Source organism: Delphinapterus leucas, chromosome 15, assembly GCF_059928025.1.
Source record: "Delphinapterus leucas isolate spDelLeu-1000000601 "Yukka" chromosome 15, BTC_Dleu_Yukka2, whole genome shotgun sequence".
NCBI lineage: Eukaryota > Metazoa > Chordata > Mammalia > Artiodactyla > Monodontidae > Delphinapterus > Delphinapterus leucas.
This window is the reverse complement of record NC_143143.1, coordinates 933,542-953,430: the sequence shown is the minus strand read 5'-3', so window position 1 is coordinate 953,430 and position 19,889 is coordinate 933,542. Positions and strand designations below refer to the sequence as shown.

At 64.5% G+C, this 19,889-nt stretch overlaps 1 protein-coding gene across 3 annotated transcripts in view; it reads left to right on the top strand.

Moving 5' to 3' along the window:
• The first annotated feature begins 746 nt into the window (after nt 1-746).
• The window catches only part of INTS1 (integrator complex subunit 1), a 28,527-nt gene continuing 9,384 nt past the window's right edge, over nt 747-19,889 (top strand). For 2 of the 3 annotated variants that reach the window (XM_089895500.1, XM_089895501.1), the window contains exons 1-30: nt 747-1,061; nt 1,643-1,933; nt 4,202-4,398; nt 4,487-4,624; nt 4,872-5,031; nt 5,177-5,282; nt 5,380-5,566; nt 5,652-5,797; nt 5,910-6,051; nt 6,308-6,484; nt 7,038-7,146; nt 7,747-7,867; nt 8,295-8,372; nt 8,956-9,113; nt 9,748-9,844; nt 12,095-12,186; nt 12,366-12,426; nt 13,268-13,465; nt 13,741-13,870; nt 14,128-14,307; nt 14,391-14,540; nt 14,930-15,109; nt 15,188-15,292; nt 16,282-16,449; nt 16,526-16,637; nt 17,535-17,696; nt 18,340-18,486; nt 18,786-18,884; nt 19,129-19,253; nt 19,618-19,872. In XM_089895500.1, coding sequence (XP_089751626.1) covers nt 1,004-1,061; nt 1,643-1,933; nt 4,202-4,398; nt 4,487-4,624; nt 4,872-5,031; nt 5,177-5,282; nt 5,380-5,566; nt 5,652-5,797; nt 5,910-6,051; nt 6,308-6,484; nt 7,038-7,146; nt 7,747-7,867; nt 8,295-8,372; nt 8,956-9,113; nt 9,748-9,844; nt 12,095-12,186; nt 12,366-12,426; nt 13,268-13,465; nt 13,741-13,870; nt 14,128-14,307; nt 14,391-14,540; nt 14,930-15,109; nt 15,188-15,292; nt 16,282-16,449; nt 16,526-16,637; nt 17,535-17,696; nt 18,340-18,486; nt 18,786-18,884; nt 19,129-19,253; nt 19,618-19,872 — 4,329 coding nt within the window. In that variant the 5' untranslated portion in view covers nt 747-1,003. The remainder of the gene's footprint in view (nt 1,062-1,642; nt 1,934-4,201; nt 4,399-4,486; nt 4,625-4,871; nt 5,032-5,176; nt 5,283-5,379; nt 5,567-5,651; nt 5,798-5,909; nt 6,052-6,307; nt 6,485-7,037; nt 7,147-7,746; nt 7,868-8,294; nt 8,373-8,955; nt 9,114-9,747; nt 9,845-12,094; nt 12,187-12,365; nt 12,427-13,267; nt 13,466-13,740; nt 13,871-14,127; nt 14,308-14,390; nt 14,541-14,929; nt 15,110-15,187; nt 15,293-16,281; nt 16,450-16,525; nt 16,638-17,534; nt 17,697-18,339; nt 18,487-18,785; nt 18,885-19,128; nt 19,254-19,617; nt 19,873-19,889) is intronic. The other variant, XM_022563493.3, reaches the window with a different exon arrangement.

The window sequence follows — 19,889 nt, the reverse complement described above, 5'->3', positions numbered from 1 at the left end:
TTCGTTTGCCTGCGATGCTGCCTTTCTGACGCACTTGCTCTGTGGGGAGCACCTTGCCCTTCGCGCAGGGACCCCGCTCCGCTCTGCAGGGACCCATCAGGGCTGCCCTCGAGGGAGGCTGCCCGCTGCAAGTGGCGGGGTGCAGAGCCCCGGGACGGCATGAAGACCCCCAGTAAGAGGAGGACGCGAGGGTCTGAGCATGGACCCCAAATCCTCTGCCACTGAGCAGACCTGGTGAATATCACCGTGACCCACTGCGCAGGCCGGCAAACTGAGGCTGATGGATGCCCTCCGCGCTGCTCTGATGAGGGCCTGGCCTCACCTGGGCCCCCGCCCTTCTGCCGGCTTTGCCCACTCGCGGCTGCTGGGCTCCCTTCTGGACCCCACCAGGGGACCCAGAACCTGCCCTTTTACCCACAAATGGGAGAGGACTCTAAAGTTCCAGCACGTATGGGTTAGCATCCGAGGCCACCCTTCCTGTCTGTCTGTCCTTGGGCACGTCACTTTCTAAGGTCAGCCTCACCTGCAGGAGGGGGTGACAGCGTCCGCCTCGCCAGGTAGAGATCAGCGGCTGCGAGGCCCCGCCGGCCTCCCGCCGCCAGAGAGCGCTGCAGGCTCCGCGGACCCTCTCGCTTCCTCGCCGTCCCCCCCAACCCCGCCGCGCTGTTTTGCTGCCGGGTGTTCCGGAAGTCGGGCTCCGAGGGCAGCTTCCGGTTCCGGGGCGGCCGTGGCGGTGGCGGGGAGCCGGTGCGATGGGCCATCGCTAGAAGTGATTGGGCAGCGGCTGCCGGCGAGATACAGCCTCCTGGGGTCCGAGGCGGGGAGGCGGGGTCGCGCGGCCCCTTTGGGAGTGGCTGTGCGCGGCGGGGCTGGCCGTTCGCCCCGAACCCCAACCCCGGACGGTGGATCCGAATGAATGGGCGAACGGCGGACGACTGACTTGCGCTGGTCTTCTCCCGAGTGAGGCGTCGGCAGCGAGCGGCGGCGAAGGGACGGGGACAGAATGAACCGGGCCAAGCCCACCACCGTCCGCAGGCCCAGCGCTGCGGCCAAGCCTTCGGGTGCGCGACGTCTCCCGGCGGCGCGGCTTCGGGGCTTCCGGCCTGGCTCCTCTGTCGGGTCGCGGCTTCGTTACTCCGAGCCGAACGCGGTTTCCAGGAATGGGGTCTCGAAGGGCAGCCCTTGGTCCCGGCGCCTCTGGGAGTCGCGAGCCGGGAGGAGGGGGCAGCACAAACACAGTGGCTAAAAGCAGGCTGGAGCCAGACTGGCCTCAGCCCCGCGCTTTGCCACTCCAAGCTGTGTGGCCTTGGGCACGTTACTTAACTTCTCTGTGCCTGGTTGTCCTCACCTGTAAAGTGAGAGTAACGCTGCCTGTTCCAGACACTCGTTGAGGGTTAAGGGGACTGACACTTGTCCACAAGAGGTGGCCTGGTCTGTAGTAAGCTCTGTGTGGCTGGCTGTCGTTGCTCCCGTCATACGGTCCCAGCTCTGCCGTGGACTTGCTGGGTGACTGGTTTCTTGCCTCCCCCAGCCCTTGTTTAATCCCCTCGGAAATCACAGGAGGTTGGAGTTGGTCTCGGACACCCTTTCCACCTCGGTCACTGTGTGAAGGTGCCTGTTTCTCCATGTCTCTTCTCTGCAGGGCACCCTCCTCCAGGAGACTTCATTGCTCTGGGCTCGAAGGGTCAGGCCACTGAATCGAAAACGGCATCCACCCTGCTGAAGCCTGCCCCTTCCAGCCTGCCCTCGGAGCGCAAGCGGGATGCTGCGACTGCTCTGGCGGGTGCCTCGGCCCTGACCGGGCTCACCAAGCGCCCAAAACTCTCCTCCACACCCCCTCTGAGTGCCCTGGGACGCCTGGCTGAGGCCGCAGTGGCAGAGAAACGTGCTATCTCTCCCTCGATTAAGGAACCGTCTGTGGTCCCGATTGAAGGTAAAGTCAGCCCCTGACGTCCCCCAGAGAATGTAGCCCACGCCTTGTCTGTGCACCAGGGGTTTGGAACGGCCACTTCCGGCTTAGCACTGTAGGTGGAGTGTAGGTTCTTTGGAGAATGGAGGCCAGGAGTCATCTGCAAGTTTGTTTTTCAAAGCACCTCTCGTAAGGGTGCCTTCACCCCACTGTGCTTCAGATTCTGTGACAGCGATGGGAAGTGCTTGTGTCGCTCAGGGCAAGACGGCACAGGTAGACCTGGGGCCCGAATGGGCTGCTGCCACGTAGCGGGAGCAGCGTTGATGGCGCGCGTCTCGGTGGCCTTCTCTGTGAAGCAGACAGGGCATGTGCCAGGGCCTCCTGGATTGGAAAGCCTTGTATGGATTTCCATTGTCCCAGCTCCAGGGGCAGAGCTGGTGTGAGGCTGATGCACTCCTGGGGGCCGCCAGCGCCTGCCCTCTGGGAACGGGCTCGCTCCACTGTGACAGGCTCTGCTCTGAGCATGGGGGGTACAGGGCAGCGCACCCAGACAGGTGCTGTTCTCGTAGCCTGTACGTCTCGTGAGGACCCCTCTCCCCCCGGGACGAGGAGGTATGTGCTGCCTCCTCCTTTCTCCCGGCTCCTGACAATGAAGGCCTTACCTCCCTGCTCTTATTCTCTTAGCTGGAAAGGTAACACGACAGCATTAAAGACAGATTATAGCTGATCCACAAGCCCGCTGTTTACACGAAAGCTTTTAATTTTGTGTGCCCCTAACGTTCCCTTACTTTTCTGTACCATCTTTCCGTTGATTATTTCTAGTGGCCCCACGATGCCCTGTAGATCAGGTCTGTTAAACATCACACCAGTCCCAGGTGTTGAGCGTACAGGTGCTCACGGGACAGCCTCCGGAGAGGGAAGGCCCATCAGGGAAACGTAGCGTGAAACTGAGCCTGAAAGGCTGGATGGGATCTTAACAGGCAGTGCAGGCTGTTGGAGGAGAAACCACTGAGGGGAGGCCCGCGTCCTGGAGCGGGACCTGTGCTTGGGGAACAGGGCACGCAGTGGCCAGAGCCGAGGCGGAGGACGGGGCTGGAGCAGTGCTTTGGGAACTGAGTCAGACCCTCGGTTCAGGGCCCTCCCCTGGTGGCTGGTGCCCGTCAGGCCTGGAAGCGCTTGCGGGGCCGAGTCCTGACTCAGGCCACGGTCCTCTGCGCTGCTGGCTGTGCTTCGGTATTGTTGTACCATTGCGTGACTCCCAGAAAAGGTGGCTTTGAAGGTTGGATGGAATACGATTCTGAAAAGCACGTCCAGAACGATAACGTATTTTACAAACACCTTTAGCAGAACGGAGAAAAGGCTGACTTGAGCTACTTATAGCATGTGGTGCTTGGAACATCTCCACGGCCAGGACGTTCCGTAGCTCTGGTCCATCTTTCCTGCCTATTTGTCATTTTCCCCGGCACATAGAAGGCACTCAGGGGCTACTGTTGAATTCTCTGTCTTCAGTGCAGTTAAGTTAGAAATCAGTAACAACGCCTCCTTCCATTGTTTGGGTATCTAAAAACACAATCCTAAAAAACCCCTTGGGTCAGAGAAGACATCGTAATGGAAGTGAGAGAATAGGTAGAACGGAACAGTCACAAACGCAGCGCAGAGCAAACATGGGTTGGAGCTGAAGCCCGGCTGAGAGGGACCCTCAGAGGAGCGGGGACTCAAGTGCGGGCAGGGGCTGTGCTGAAGCTGCGGTTCCCGTCGGAGAAGGCAGGTGGGGGACAGAGGACGCGCGCAAGGAAGTGAAGAGGAAAGGAGTGGAGAGCAGAGCAGAGGGCAGCTGTGTAGGAAGAGGTTCGAAGCCCCCAGTGGGTTCCTTGCAAAGACAGAGCAGAAAAGCCTCTGCGGGACAGACCCAGGGAGGGACGGCAAAGAAGCGGCCACGACAGAAGAGAAGGAAGGCTGCGGGTGCATTGTGCTGGCTAACTTAAAAGCTTAGAAAAAATGTCCAACTTGTAGGAAAGTAGGTGTTTCAAGAACAGATCACCCTTGGGTAGCCGTGTGGGTGTGGCGAGAGGGCCGTGGTGGCACCTGGCTAAGGCCGACCCTTCGTGGTCTTGGTCGTTCCCGCGGGTCGGGGCAGCATCTGCCCGGCGTCAGCCTCCTGGGAGACCGGCTCAGCCCTGAGACCCTCGCCGGCCGGTCTCTGGTGGTTGGCCCAGTCAGCCCGTGGCCTGGGGCCCCCGCGAGCCTCTGCTCGGAGCTGCCTGCCTGACAGGGCCCCTTCTCCCCCGCCAGTCCCGCCTGCGGTGCTGCTGGATGAGATCGAGGCGGCCGAGCTGGAGGGCAACGACGACAGGCTGGAGGGAGTGCTGTGCGGGGCCGTGAAGCAGCTGAAGGTCACGCGGGCCAAGCCGGACAGCACCCTGTACCTGAGCCTCATGTACCTGGCCAAGATCAAGCCCAACATCTTCGCCACGGAGGGGGTCATCGAGGTGAGGGCCGGGCGTCCCCTCCTCCGTCCTGGGAAGGGGCAGGTGGAGGCAAGACGGGCCTCCCCGGCCACCACGCCGTCTCTTGCAGGCTCTGTGCAGCCTCCTGCGGCGGGACGCCTCCATCAACTTCAAGGCCAAGGGGAACAGCCTGGTGTCCGTGCTGGCCTGCAGCCTCCTCATGGCCGCGTACGAGGAGGATGAGAACTGGCCCGAGATCTTTGTCAAGGTGAGTGGGCCTCTCCCAGGAGGTCGCCGCTGCGGTGAAGGGGGCATAGGGCCCTGGGAGGTGGGCTGCGCCGCTGGAGCCCCGGGGCGAGAGAGGGGCAATTGAACGCGCTCTTCCCGGAGGGCTGTGTCTGGCGGCCCTGCTCCTGTCCGCTGGGGCCCTGGGGAAGCACCCGGCTCGCTCGTTCCTGCGGCGCCGCTGGGACGTGGCAGAGGGCAGGCAGGAGGTGCAGGCCTTGTCCTCACAGGTGTACATTGAAGACTCTCTGGGGGAGCGGATCTGGGTGGACAGCCCGCACTGCAAGACCTTTGTGGACAACATCCAGACGGCCTTTAACACCAAGATGCCCCCCAAGAGCGTGCTCCTGCAGGGGGAGGCGGGGCGCAGTGGAGGGGAACTCAGTGCCGGTGAGAGAGGCTGGGCAGCCGGTCTGGGGTTCCCCGCGGGAGGGGCCGGGGCGGTTCGCCTCCCTCCACGGCGCCAGGCACCACCGGGGGCGTGGGTGCCCGAGGGCCGGCTGGGCGCACGTATCCACAAGGTGCTCGTGTGCAGGGAGCAGCCCCCACCCCTCCCTCACCGAGGAGGAGGACAGCCAGACGGAGCTGCTGATCGCGGAGGAGAAGCTCAGCCCGGATCAGGAGGGCCAGCCCATGCCCAGGTAGGTGCACTGCGCGGCCCCGCCCTGCCAGGCCCCGCCCTGCAGAGAGCCCGCGCGCCCGCCTTCCCGCCCGCCTGCCTTCCCCCCTCTGGCCTAGGTACGAGGAGCTGGCGGAGAGCGTGGAGGAGTATGTCCTCGATGTGCTGCGCGACCAGCTCACCCGGCGGCAGCCCATTGACAACGTCTCGCGGAACCTGCTGCGGCTGCTCACCTCCACCTGCGGCTACAAGGAGGTGCGGCTGATGGCGGTGCAGAAGCTGGAGATGTGGCTGCAGAACCCCAAGGTGAGGGGTGCTGTGCGTGCGGGGCCCCGCCGGCGGACCAGGCCATGGGGCTGACACGTTGCCCCCCGCCCCGGCCGCCCCACAGCTGACCCGGCCGGCCCAGGACCTGCTCATGTCCGTGTGCATGAACTGCGGCACGCACGGCCCCGAGGACATGGACGTCATCTCCCACCTGATCAAGATCCGCCTGAAGCCCAAGGTCCTGCTCAACCACTACATGCTCTGCGTCAGGTGCGCCCGGCGGGGGGAAGTGGGGTGGGGGGAAGTGGGGTGGGGGGAAGCGGGGCGGGGGGGGCGGCAGGCGGGGGCAGCCCAGCCACTCTGGTGCTTGGCCCGCGTCCAGGGAGCTGCTGAATGCGCACAAGGACAACCTGGGCACCACCATCAAGTTCGTGATCTTCAACGAGCTCTCCAACGCCCGGAACCCGAACAACATGCAGACCCTGTACGCCGTGCTGCAGCACAGCTCTGCGCGGGCGCCCAAGGTAGGAGCCTGGCGTGGCCTCACGCCCGCGACTCCCGCCCCGCGCCCAGGCTGGAGACGAGGGCACGGCGGCGGCCGGCATGGTGCCAAGCCGTATGTGAGAGGCTCGGGGGTGGGGGGTCCAGGGGCCAGGCCTGGGCGTGCAGCGGGAGCTGGCGGGGGCCTCGTCCGGGGGCTCTGGGAAGACCTCCTGCAGCCTGGTGAGGACGGAAGCTGGCGGGCGGCCCCGGCAGCTGCTGGCGCTCTCTGTCCCCCAGTTCCTGGCCATGGTGTTCCAGGACCTGCTGACCAACAAGGACGACTACTTGCGGGCCTCGCGGGCCCTGCTGCGCGAGATCATCAAGCAGACGAAGCACGAGATCAACTTCCAGGCCTTCTGCCTAGGGCTCATGCAGGAGCGCAAGGAGCCCCAGTACCTGGACATGGAGTTCAAGGTGGGCAGCCCCCAGGCCCGTGCGGGCTGCCTAGTGCTCGGGTCCCGCCCAGCGGTTTCCCCTGTGCTGTCCGGAGTGCACCTGGCGGTGATTGGTGCCCCGTGTGCACGGTGGCCCACCCCGGAGGCAGCGGGGGCTGCATCCTGCGAGGTCCAAGGAGGGACTGGCCGGGTGCCCCCAGGGGAGCCGGTGACCTCGGGACTGGGGCAGCCAGGGCGACGCAGATGGTGCACAGAGGGCCGTAGATTTTGGGGTGTTTGGGGGCAGCGGGAGGTGCCGCTGGAGAGCAGGACTTGGGGCCGGGGGTGGAGGGTCTTGAGTGCCATGTGGGCAGGTCGGCAGACAGCCCACGGGGTGGTCCTCTTCTCGGGAGGGCGGGCTTCATCCAGCTCTGTTGGCTGAGCCTCCTCCCTGTGGCCTGGCCTGGCCTTGCTGCTGGCCGGTTCTTGGTCCCAAGGCCTCCTTCCGTCCAGCGTCCTCCTGTCCCGGTGGCTCGTGTGCCCAGGGCCTGGGCAAGGGATGCAGACCCCGCTGAGCTGGGCTGTGCTTGCAGGAGCGCTTTGTGGTGCACATCACAGACGTGCTGGCCGTGTCCATGATGCTGGGTATCACGGCCCAGGTGAAGGAGGCCGGCATCGCCTGGGACAAAGGAGAGAAAAAGAGTAAGGCTCCGGGCCTGGCAGTGCTGGGCGCTTCCGTGGCTGTAGGCCGTCCCCGAGGCCCAGGCAGGGGGCGGGAAGGGGCGCTCCCACGGCACAGCTCCTAGAGACCGAGGGAGCTTGTGGGACCTGCTGCTCCCGTCCCTCCCATGTGGGCTGAGAACGCCAGCTCCTGGCCCAGGCCCGTTCTCTGCTTCGATGGTTTGCTCACGTGGATCCTGGTGCCGCTGTGAAGGCATTTCGGGCTCGTGGCCCTTGGGCCAGGGGTAGGTGGGGAAGCAGGGCGGTGGTGTTTGGGTCAGCCGGCTTTGGTTCATGGCTGATCCTGGGGAGGCCTGGCTGCACAGGCCCCTTAAGCGATTGGCTGGAAGGACACTTGGAACCTGAGAGTTTCAGTTCCCCGAGTTGCCCTGGGCCTGTGAGGGTGGTCAGGTGTTCACTGAACCTTATCCTAGCCGAGTTCCCCACTCCGTCTCAGGTCTGCCTTCCTAACCTGCAGACGGTGCAGAATGCTTGTGCCGCCCAGGCCTCCTTCCTGCGCCTGGCCTTGAGCTAGACCCTCTGGCTGCCGTGCGGGCTCTGTAACTGTCTTGTACCCCGCAGACCTGGAGGTGCTGCGCTCCTTCCAGAACCAGATCGCCGCAATCCAGCGGGATGCCGTCTGGTGGCTGCACACCGTCGTCCCCTCCATCAGCAAGCTCGCCCCCAAGGACTACGTGCACTGGTACGGCCGCTGCTCTTCTGCTCGGGATGAGCAGCCACTCCCTGGTCTGACTGGTGACGAGTGACAGGGCTCACCACATAGGTGACAGGCCACCGGCTTGCACTAGCCTCTTAGGAACCAGAGGGGCTGGTGGGCAGCAGCCGACCCTTGTGTGGTGTCAGGGCCTCGGGCAGAGCCTTCTCTTACAAGGGGAGGTGGGGTCCCGTCTGACCAGGGTTGGGAGCCCCCTGCTGGGGGGCTCTGTCACCTGCCAGCCGCCCAGGCCTTATTGGGGGGTGGCTGGAGGCCCTGCAGAGGTGACATGGGATTGCCGAGCTCAAGAATCGGGCGGTCCCTCTGCACGTGCGGCTTCGCAGCCCGTGGGGGCTGACAGGGTTGGTGGGGGGCCCTGTCTACTCCAACCCTGATGGCTCTCTCCACCCTGTAGCCTTCACAAGGTGCTCTTCACAGAGCAGCCCGAGACCTACTACAAATGGGACAACTGGCCACCCGAGAGTGACCGCAAGTGAGCACGCCTTCCGGCCCTGGGCCACGAGGGCTGCCAGCCCAGAGACTGTCTGGTCTTGGTCAGGGTCACCGTCCCTGTCCCGCCTGGCACACCCTGTGCCGCTTTTCCCAAGGGTGTGGTGTGTCTGCTACATCACCTGCAACCCTCCCGGGGACTCAGCCGGTGCCTGTGCCCCGGAACTCCCCAGCTCCCTGCCCCTCCTCGCTTCCAAGCTGCTGCACACGCGTGTTTCCTCCCTCAGCCAGTGTCGTGCTCTGTCCCCTGAGCCTGGGGACACCCTGCCCTGTGCTGACAGGCCGCTCCCATCCGTCCCCACTGTGGGCCCGGTCAGCGTGCTCATCTCGCACCCGCCTGTGCTCCACGCCCGTCTCGTGTCACAGCTCGGGGGCTGCGGGACGAGGCTGGGCTCCCCTCACATTCCTCCTCGGGACGGCGGGGCGTGGCCCACAGGGGCATCGGGCACAAGTGGCCACGGGGAGGGTGGGCGGCTGCTCCCTCCTTGCCCGCCGTGGGGGTGGGCGGCCCCGGCGGGTTTGGGGCGGGCTCCCGCCAGCCCCGCCTCTCCCTGCTGTGCCCGCAGCTTCTTCCTCCGCCTCTGCTCAGAGGTTCCCATCCTGGAGGACACGCTGATGCGCATCCTGGTCATCGGGCTGTCACGGGAGCTTCCACTGGGCCCCGCCGATGCCATGGAGCTGGCCGACCACCTGGTGAAGCGGGCTGCAGCCGTGCAGGCCGACGGTGAGGGCCCCGGGCTTTGTCCCGCCCCCTGTGGGTGACGGCCTCCTGCCACTGGGCTCCACCCCCGCTGCTGACCTCATGGGCATCGGACGTCAGGCTGTGCGTGTGTCTCGGACGGCAACCTAGTCCTTAGGCTAATTCTGGAGCTCACCCTGGACTTGTGCCCATTCCCATGTGGTTGAACTTCGGCAGGAGTGTGTGTTTCTCGCCTCTTTAACGGGCCACTGCGATGGCCTTGTGCAGAGCAGTCCCTGTTCTAGAGCGTACGTGTGTCCCGTTGCCGATGGGCCTGGAGCGGACCCTTCAGTGTGGTGGGGCTCGCTGCCTCCCCGGGGGCTCTGCCCTGGCGCTTCTGCTCCAGAAACGGGCGTGGTCACGTCTCGGCCCTGCCCCAAGCCCAGCGGCGCTGTGCTGCCCACGGTCCTGCCTGCTCCCCTCCAGCTCGGGTGCCACGTGGTGGAGACGGGCCCCGGCTCCCCAGGCCAGCTCATGCTGGCTGCGTGTCATTGCATCCTGCCCTGTGCCCGTGTCGTCCCCGGCCCCCCCGCCCCGTCTCCTTGCTCTCTGATGTCCACAGCCTGAGTCTGGGCCTGGACATCCACCGAGTGAGCCGTGTGTGGTTTCTGGGTTTCAGATGTGGAAGTGCTGAAGGTGGAGAGGATCCAGCTGATCGACGCTGTTCTGAACCTGTGCACCTACCATCACCCGGAGAACATCCAGCTCCCGCCTGGGTAAGGCTCCAGGGGCCCGTCCACAGACACCCACGAGGCTGGGCCGCGCGGCGAGCGACCCAGGGACTGGGTGACTGCCGTCACCTGGGTCTCTGACCTGCTCCCTTTTTGGTCTTTGTCACTTAGATGCTTGTTTCCTGTGTGTGAACACATTCACGGTGTTTTCTAGACAGCAGTGAGCTCGTGCTCTGTTTCCTTAAGCCACTTGACTGAGATACGGTTCTCATTTCTCATATGCTTCACTCATCTAAAGTTTGTGATTTGGTGCTTTTAGTACATTCGTGGCGTTGTGCAGCCATTGCCAGCCTAACTTTAGAACCACGTCCCCTTAAGGAACCTGTTCCCGCCAACTGTGGCTCCCCGTCCCCCCGCCCCTAAACCCACAGGCCTTAGACCCCACGAATCAACTCTGTCCCTGTGGATTGGACGTTTTCGGACACTTTATGTAAACAGAGTCATAAAGCGCGTGGTCCTGTGTGGCTGGCTCCTTCCTCTGAGCACCACGTGTGCGGGGTCCCTCCGACTTTTAGTTTTTGCACCTGTACTCTGTCCCTCCCTGTGGCCAAGCGCAGGCACTGCGTTTTGTTGATCTGTCTGCTGGTTGACGCCCACTTAGGTTGTTTCCACTGTTGTTAACCATGCTGCTGGCAACTCCACGGATACGTTTTTGTGAGGATGTATGTTTTCAGTTCTCGCGAGGATACCCAGGAGTAGAATTGCTGGGTCACGTGTTTAACCTTTTGTGGAACCACCAAACTTTCCCACAGCGGCTGCACCGTTTCACTTTCCCAGCAGAGGGTCCGAGGGTTCCTGTTTCTCCACATCTTTGCTGAGACTGATGGTCCATCTTTTTATTTTAGTCGTTTTAGTGGGTGTGAAATGGCATCTCATTTTGGCTTTTTTTCTTTTTTGGCCGCAGCATGTGGGATCTTGGTTCCCTGACCAGGGATCAGACCTGTGCCCCCTGCAGTGGAAGTGCAGAGCCCTAACCATTGGACCGCCAGGGAAGTCCCTCATTTTGGCTTTGATTTCCATTTCTGTAATCGCTAGTGACATCGAGCAGCTTTTCACGTGCTTGTGGCTGTTTGAACACCTTCTTTGGAGAGATGTCTATCTGAGTCCTTTGCCCAGTTTTAAACTGGGTCGTTTGAATATTTGTTGTTGGATTGTGAGGGCTCTTTATAGGTTCTGGAGTGAGACCCTTAACACACCTATAATTTGTCGATATTTCCCTTCTTAGTGCCATTTGAGACACAAAAGCTTTTTAATCTTGTTAAGGTGCAGTTCATTTTTCTTTGGTTTCTTGGGTCTTTGTGTCACACGTAAGAAACCATTGCCTCATCTAAGGTGTCAAAGATGTATTCCTGTGTTTTCTCCTAAGAGTTTTATAGTTTTAGCCTTAATGTTTAGGTCTGTTATCCAGTTTGAATTTATTTTTGTATATGGTGTGAGGTGCGGCTCTGACGTCATTGTTTCACGCGGATGAATCGTTGTCCTTTATGGGTAATCAGTTGACCTTAAACATATAGGTTTATTTCTGGATCCTCAGTTCTGTTCCATTGACCTAGATGCCTGTCCTCACGCCCACACTTCTGTCTTCATTACTGTAACTTTGTGCTGGGTTTTGAAATTGGGAAGTGTGAGTCCTCCAATTTTATTCTTTTTCAACATTATTTTGGATTTTCTGGGTCCTCGCATTTCCATGTGAATTTTAGGGTCATCTGGTCAGTTTCCACAAAAAAGCCAACCGGGATTGTGGGGGGACTGCGTCCAAGCTGTAGACAAGTTTGGGGAGTGTTGCCAAGTCATCATATCAGATTTATTTCATTTTTCCTAACAGCTTCTTAGCTGCTTTTGGTCGCGTCATCTGAAAGGACTGTTACTACGGTAGCACGATGTGTGACTTTTGAAAGTTACGGTCACACGTTGACGGATACTGGGGTATTTTCTGGTTTTCTGATACAGAATGACAACAGTAGTTAGCACTTTCCCCTGTTCCCGTGCTGTAGGGTGGGAGGCCAAGGCTGAGGGAAGTAGGGCACGTGTCCCGGAGCCCAGGGCTGGGGTGTGGGCCTGAGCGGTGTGCTGCATACAGCCATGCACATCCTGGGGGTGCAAGTCCCAGAGAGGAGTTACTGAGGCTCCAGTGCTGACGTTCGGGTCTGTGAAGCGGCTGCCGCCATGGCCTGGACCCGTTCCCGTCCAGGACCTCATGGCCCGAGGCTGAGCCATCGACACCTTGCGTCCCAGGTACCAGCCTCCGAACCTCGCCATCTCCACCCTCTACTGGAAGGCGTGGCCCCTACTGCTGGTTGTCGCCGCGTTCAACCCAGAGAACATCGGTGAGCCCCCTCTGGCCAGCCGTGGTCCCCTGGGCCGGTGTTGACCTTCCCCTCTTCTGGGCGTCCTGCATGTCAGGACCTGGAGCAGAGCCTGGCTGGGCACTGGAGGATGGGCGTGGGAGGGGGTGGGTCTTCAGCCGGGAGTCCCAGCTACCACCTGCTGTCGCCTTGCTGCCTAGGCCTGGCCGCCTGGGAGGAGTACCCCACACTGAAGATGCTCATGGAGATGGTGATGACCAAGTAAGTGGCTCGCCGCTCTGGGACCGGGAGGGCGGGCCCACCGGTGCTGCGCTGGGCCTCCCGCTGCTCTGCGGTCTCCCTACTCTGCGGGGCTGCCCCCTCGCTGGACTGGGGGCAGTGGGATCAAGCGACGCCATGTGCTGTGGGGCCCTGGGCCCTCCTGGGCGGCACGCGTGTGTGTGCTGTGCTCCTGCGGCGGGGATGGGTGCAGCCTGCCGGCGCACTCGGGGGCAGCGAGGGTCGCTGCGGGACACTGGCTGAGGTGGAGCGGTGCCTGAGGCCGTGGCGTGTGGGAACCGTGGGGTCTGGGTGCGGCCCGAGGCTGCACGTGTCCGGGCCGTCCTATGGCTGTCTCAGGAAGCTAGGTTAGATTTTGAACACGTGACAGGAGTCCAGCTGTTTGTGACCCCAGAAAGCCACATGTGTCTTTGAAGCCGTGAGTCGGCCTGGGATGCCCTGTGTGCCCTGGGCCACTTGGCCTGTTGGAAAGGGTCCAGGGGTCCCATGTGGCCATCCCGGACAGACGCCGCTCGGGTCCAGGATCCTGACACACGTTGGCTGATTTTGGAGGCGCCAGCACTCAGCTGTGTGGGAAGAGAGGGTGGCCGGCTGTGGGCTCTGAGGGCTGCCCAGCTCCCTCGTGGGGGTCTGACTGTGACCATGTTGCCGACGCCCCCCCCCCCCCCCCCCCCCCGCCCCGGGTCCCTTCCACAGCCTGACGGCTCGAGCTGGGCCTGGGCGAGGGACGCCGTCCTAAGTTCTGACCCCCCACCCTGAGCGCCGCCTGGTGGCAGCCAGCCTCTGGTGGCCCAGCGACAGGTTCCTCCTGCTTGGTCCCCAGCAATTACTCGTACCCACCGTGCACCCTGACGGACGAGGAGACCCGGACTGAGATGGTCACCCGAGAGCTGCAGGTCTCGCAGCGGGAGAAGCAGGAGATCCTGGCGTTCGAGGGGCACCTGGCCGCTGCATCCACCAAGCAGACCATCACTGAGAGCAGCAGCCTGCTCCTGTCCCAGCTCACCAGCCTTGAGCCCCAGTATGCGCTGCGCGGAGCTCGGGCCGGGCCTGGGCTAGCAGGGGCGGGCGGGGGTGCCGCGTCCTGGCCGCTGTCCTGGTTCTCTGTGCGGCTGGGCGATGGTGAAGCCGAGAGCCCCCCGTGGCTGGGCTGGGAGGGGAGGGACCGCGGGCCTCAGGGAAGACGGGCAGCTGCCCACAGGTGGGAGGCAGGCGGCCCCGCCCTCACCCGGCACTGTCGACTGGGGAGCGGTGTGCTTGCGGCTTCGACACGCTTGGGTCATGTGGAACTTTCAGAGGGCCGCCCCGGAGGCCTCCCCCTCACGTCCTGGATCAGGTGAAAGGCCTCAACCAATCCCTCCGCCTCGGGCACCTGCTGTGTCGGAGCCGGAACCCGGACTTCCTCCTCAACATCATCCAGAGGCAGGTGAGTCCCGCTGTGGTCTGGGAGAGGAGGCTGGCTGCAGGCGGGCGGGCGGGGAACCTTCTAGGGGCGTCAGTGCGCTGCGGCGTTAGCTGAGACCGTGGCCAGAAGAGGGCACACCCGGAGACAGGGCTACATGGCGACGGGCTCCTGGGCACACACAGGGCCGCCTCGGGAGTCCCCGCTGGGGGCGGGCAGGTGGGTCGGGGGGCCGCGGCAGGCTTAGCCGGAAGGGGCCATGCGGCTGCCGCCCCGCCCAGGCTTCCTCCCAGTCCATGCCCTGGCTGGCCGACCTGGTGCAGTCCAGCGAGGGCTCCCTGGACGTGCTGCCCGTGCAGTGCCTGTGCGAGTTCCTGCTGCACGACGCTGCCGACGAGCCCGCCTCCGGGGAGGAGGAGGAGGAGGGCGAGAGCAGAGAGCAGAAGGCCAAGAAGCGGCAGGTGGGCGCCCCGCCCCGCCCCCGGCCCTGGAGACCCGCCCTGAGGCCCTGGAGACCCGCCCTGAGGCCCCCCTGTCCCTGCAGAGGCAGCAGAAGCAGCGGCAGCTGCTGGGCCGCCTGCAGGACCTGCTGCTGGGCCCCAGGGCCGACGAGCAGACCACGTGTGAGGTGCTGGACTACTTCCTGCGGCGCCTCGGCTCCTCCCAGGTGGCTTCCCGGGTGCTGGCCACGAAGGTGAGGCGGCCGGTCTGGCCCACTCCTCCCCGCGCACCCCTGCTCTCCCCGTTTTTGTTAAGATGCGAATTTTTGCTCACCCAGACTTGTATTCTGGCTGACTCCTGGGCACGGAAAGGCTGCAGTCATGAGCTTCGCAGGGCTCAGAGACCTTTTTCCCCGTGTGGGCCCCCTCCCTGGGTGGTACTGGGAAGCGTCCCGAGAGCAGCTCAGTGGCCGCCTGCCGTGCTTCCCGAGGCGCTGGCGACGGTTTTCCAGGGGAGCCGGCCCGCGCCCCTTCCGCCCCAGGCGAGGTCGCTCCCGGCGCACCACGCCTCTGCCGGGAAGCGGCCCTCGCACGTGGCTCTGAGGGAGTGGTGGCCCCGAGACCGGCGCGTGTCTGCTTGCAGGGCCTGTCCCTGGTGCTCTCGGAGGGCAGCCTGCGTGACGGGGAGGAGAAGGAGCCCCCCACGGAGGAGGACTCGGGCGACACGGACGCGCTGCAGGGCTACCAGTGGCTGCTGCGAGACCTGCCCAGGCTGCCTCTGTTCGACAGCGTCAGGACCACCACCGCCCTGGCGCTGCAGCAGGTGAGGGGCCGCAGGGCGGGCAGCGGGCTGCACTGCCGGGCATGCGCTCACACGCCCTCCCTCCCCCCCACTCCCCAGGCCATCCACATGGAGACGGACCCGCAGACCATCAGTGCCTACCTGGTCTACCTGTCCCAGCACACGCCCGTGGAGGAGCAGAGCCAGCACAGCGACCTGGCCCTGGTGAGGGGGGCAGGGCTGGGGGACACCGACCAGACCAGTCAGGATGCAGGGCCAGCAGGGCCACACCTCGGCTGCGGGCTCTGAGCGCCCAGCTGCCTTGCCGGTGACCCTCTGTCCGGAGCAGGGGTCGAGGGCAGGAGCCCCCAGTGCCCTTGTGATCATCCAGGCCTGGTCGCCTCTGTGGCTCTGGGCTGGGGGAGGCGTGGCTTGGCCAACCCAGGAGGCCAAGGGGCAGGAGGCCAGCCCAGGAGTCTGCGGCTGGGGCCCGCATCCCGCTCCTGCTGGGGAGGCCCTGTGAGCTGAGCACATGCCCGCTTTCTACTTCGTCTTCCTCTCTTCTGGCCGTCTTTCCTCTGGCCTTGCTCCCCTGTTAGCGTGTCAGCTGACAGTGATGCAGGCTCTGGAGGCCCTGGGTCTTTGTAGAATGAGTGAGTGGACGGAGTGAGGGAACGGGCTGAAGACAGAGGTCGGTGGGCAGGGGGATCCTGTCCAAGCCTGGGTTCCTCGTCGAGGGGCTGGACGGTAATAAAAGTCTGGGGCTGGAGGCCTCGCCCTTCTGAGTCTGGTCCAGGGGCCAGCCTGCCCCGCGTCACTGCTGCAGGTTTCAAGTAAACGTGGTGTCCGGCTGTTTGCAGACGGCCTTTCCCTTTGGGTCTTGAGAAGCGTGTGTTACTGTCGCTCGAGGGCAGATGGCGCCGTGCCCCATGCCTCGCTCTCCTTTCCCAGCGAGCGAGCGGGGCCGGCCCTCTCCAGGGAGCCTGTCACTTCTTGCTGCCCCTCCCGCCCGCTTGGCAGTTGACAGCCCTGCGCGGCTGCGGGGCTCTCTCTGCGTGTGGGGCCCTTCCGTCCGTCATCGGCCTGCTGCCCGGTGGCGGGGGGTGGTTGTGCAGAGCGGACGTGGCATCGGGGCGGCCTTCCGAGAGGATGGGGCTGTTGCCCAGGCACGACTGGAGGGGGGCCCCACGCCCTCTGACGCCGTGCTCCCCCAGGACGTGGCCCGGCTCATCGTGGAGCGCTCCACCATCATGTCCCACCTGTTCTCCAAGCGCTCCTGCAGCGCCGAGTCGGACGCCGTGCTGGCCGCCCTGCTCTCCATCTTCTCCCGCTACGTGCAGCGCATGCGCAAGAGCAAGGAGGGCGAGGAGGTCTACAGCTGGGTAAGGCGGGCGGGTGCCCTGGGCCCGGCCCCACGGCCCTCGCCTCGGCCCGCTCACCCGCCTCCTCTCCCTCCAGTCGGAGTCGCAAGACCAGGTCTTCCTGCGCTGGACTAGTGGGGAGACGGCCACCATGCACATCCTGGTGGTCCACGCCATGGTCATCCTTCTGACGCTGGGGCCGCCCCGCGGTGAGCAGCCCGCGGGCGGTGGGGCCTGGGTCTCCCGTGGAGGTGGACCCCCTTCCCTGCCCGTCCTGGGGGCGCACGCGAGAGCCTCCACGTGGCGGGACCCCGTGCACCGCCGACCCTTCCGATCCACAGGCAGGGGGTTTCCAGACTCCTTGCCGCCTCATCCCACACGCTGTCCTGTCATCGTGAGGTGCACGCGGGTATTGCTGGGCACCTCTGTGCCTGCTCCTCTTTGCACTGTGGTTTCTGGAGGTGGAGGTGTCCACATGGGGCTCTCCAGCCGACGGGACACTGGTGCCCAGAGCAGTGAGCCCCAGGTCCTCTTCACAGGCCTGGGGTGTGGCCCTCGGCTCGCTGGCCGTGGGCTGTGTCCAGAGCCGGCTGTTCCTCCGGCCTCCTGGAACCTCTCTGCCTGGCAGCCTCTCCTTCCCTCCTCCGTGGCTGACGCTGGGCTGCTCTGCCACTTACTTGTGTCCAGGGGAGGCTGGCCTTGTGCCGGCGTGGCCTACTGGCTGCCCGGGGCTTTGTGCAGCCTGAGCCCTGGAAGGAGCCGGTTTGGCCAAGCCCACAGAGCCCAGAGAGCCTGCTGGCCCCAGCCTCACACCGTCCCCTGGGCGGCCTGGCCAGCTCTGCACTTCCGTTTCCTCAACTGAGGCGGGGCGACGCCGCGATTGTGAGGATTACACAAGTCAACTGTGCAGAGCCTCTGTCGCTGGGCGGTGCTCAGCTCTTGGTAGATTCTTCTCCATTCTCTGAAGCCCCAGTTCGCACCTGTAAACCGAGGACGTGCTGGCCTTGGCCTTCAGCCTTCAGTGCGGCCGGAGCTCCTAGGGTGGCGAGGTCTGGGAAGGCCTCGCTGAGGCGGCCCTGGTGCTTGCCCTGTCATCTCTCCCGAAGCTGGTGACGGCGAGTTCCAGGCGCTGCTGGACATCTGGTTCCCGGAGAAGAAGCCCCTGCCCACAGCCTTCTTGGTGGACACGTCGGAAGAGGCGCTGCTGCTGCCCGACTGGCTGAAGTTGCGCATGATCCGCTCGGAGGTCCCGCGCCTGGTGGACGCCGGTATGGCTTGGGCGCGGCTCGAGTGGGGAGAACCGGGCCCTGCCTCCTGCTGTGGGCCTGGGTGTGTGTTCTAGCTGTTGCCCGTGAGAGAGGACAGCTCGGGGGCCTCTGGTGGGTTCCGGGGCGTCTGTTATTCAGCAGATGTTTGTGGAGCTGTCAGTGCCCTGACGGGTGCCCGCAGGCCCTTGTGGTCAGGCGGGAAGGCTGAGAGCCTCCAGTGAGAAGTGGTGCTGGAGGAGGAACGAAGAAGACCAAGTGGTCCAGGGATTCGGAGGGGAGGAGGAGGGGCTGGGGCCTCCGAGCTGGTTCTGGGGTGCAGAGTGGCCTCGGGCAGTCTGCGGTGAGGAGGAAGGGCATCCGCCCGTGGTCAGCGTGGTATCCAGTAGGGGTGGCAGGCCGGGCAGTTTGGGGGGTGGCTTGGCTGAGGGTTGGCTTGGCTTGGGAGGCGCAGCAGGACACACTCAGGGGAGCCTTGACTCTGAGCTGGAGGGAGCGCAGGGCTGGCCCGCAGCCTCAGGACGCAGGATGGGGGGCCTGAGGCCCCAGCAGCCACACTTGGAGCTGCCCTCTGGGCCCTGTGCCCCGCCAGGCCCCGCGGGCCAGGGTCACCAGGTGGCAGTCGCTGAGTGAGCGCCACCCTCAGCCCTGCAGGACCTGGAGCCCCAGCAGCTGTTGCTGTTCGTGCAGTCCTTCGGCATCCCTGTGTCCAGTATGAGCAAACTCCTCCAGTATCTGGACCAGGCGGTGGCCCACGACCCCCAGACCCTGGAGCAGAACATCATGGACAAGAGTGAGAGCCAGGGTCCTCGCCCAAACACCCCGGGCCCGCCGTGGGGCTGCGGGTGGAGAGCCAGGCTGTGGGTGGAGTGGAACAGCCCCAGGGCAGGGGCTGCGAGCAGGAAGGTGGAGCTGCGTCCACCCCTCGGGTTGGAGGGTGGAGGGAGCTGCGGGCGCTGCCTGATTCTCTGCGGAAAGACCCTGTCGCCCAGCTTCCCGGGTCCTGGGGAGGCTTGGAGCTCTGCGGGCACCGTGCGGAGGGCTTCCCTCCTCCCTGGGGGCCCGTGTTTACCCGTTGCTGCCCCCCTGCAGATTACATGGCTCACCTAGTCGAGGTCCAGCACGAGCGAGGGGCGTCCGGAGGCCAGACTTTCCACTCCCTGCTCACAGCCTCCCTGCCCGTCCGGCGAGGTACCCACCCATCCCGGCTCGCACAGCCACTCGGGAAGCGTTTGCTTCTGCCCGGCGTCCGGGCTCCTGTTGATGGGCCCACGGGCGAGGCTGGGGGTCCCGGGGAGAGAGCCCTCTGCAGGGCCTGGGAGCCCGTTCCTCTCTGGGCGGTGGGCCGCCGGGCGAGCCTGGCCGTGGTCGGCATGGTCCCCGCCACAGCTGGCCGTGATGGCCTCTCAGCCGCCCTGCTCTTCCTTCCCTGCAGATAGCACGGAGGCACCGAAACCCAAGAGCAGCCCAGAGCAGCCACCGGGCCAGGGCAGGCCCCGGGCCGTGACACAGGTGCGGGTTCTGGGCCCCGAGGACGACCTGGCCAGCATGCTCCTGCAGGTACGGCCCCCCTCTTCCCTGGTCCCTCCTCCCGCCTGGAATCCACAGCCAGGGGTTCCCTAGGCACGTGTGTTCTCGCCCCCTCCTCATAGTGACAGGCGCTGCAGAGCAGCGGTGTGTGGTTTCCATCTTCACGCTTACACGCCCGTATGCGCACGTGTGTGCCTTTCCTGGGCCTGTTGCCATGGGCCTCGTCCCAGTCCTTGGCCCCCACCTCACGCCCCTCTGGAGAGTCTGCTGGGGACCAGGCACGCCAGTGCCAACTGCCGGCAGCCTCTGTGGGGTCGGGGTGTGGGCTGAGAGGAGGGCTCTGGGGAAGGCCCCACCTGGCAGCCGCGCGGTCCTGATGGCTGCCTTTCTCCAGATCTTCCCGCTGAGCCCGAGCCCGCGGTGGCAGAGCTCCAGTGCACGCCCTGTAGCCTTGGCGCTGCAGCAGGCCCTGGGCCGGGAGCTGGCGCGAGTCCGCCAGGGGAGCCCCGAGGTGCCAGGCGTCGCGGTGCGCCTCCTGCAGGCCCTCGCCACCCTGCTGAACTCCCCGCACGGCGGCGCCCTGGTCATGGTCATGCACCAGAACCACTTCCTCGCCTGCCCTCTGATGCGCCAGCTCTGCCAGTACCAGGTAGGCCCTGGCACAGC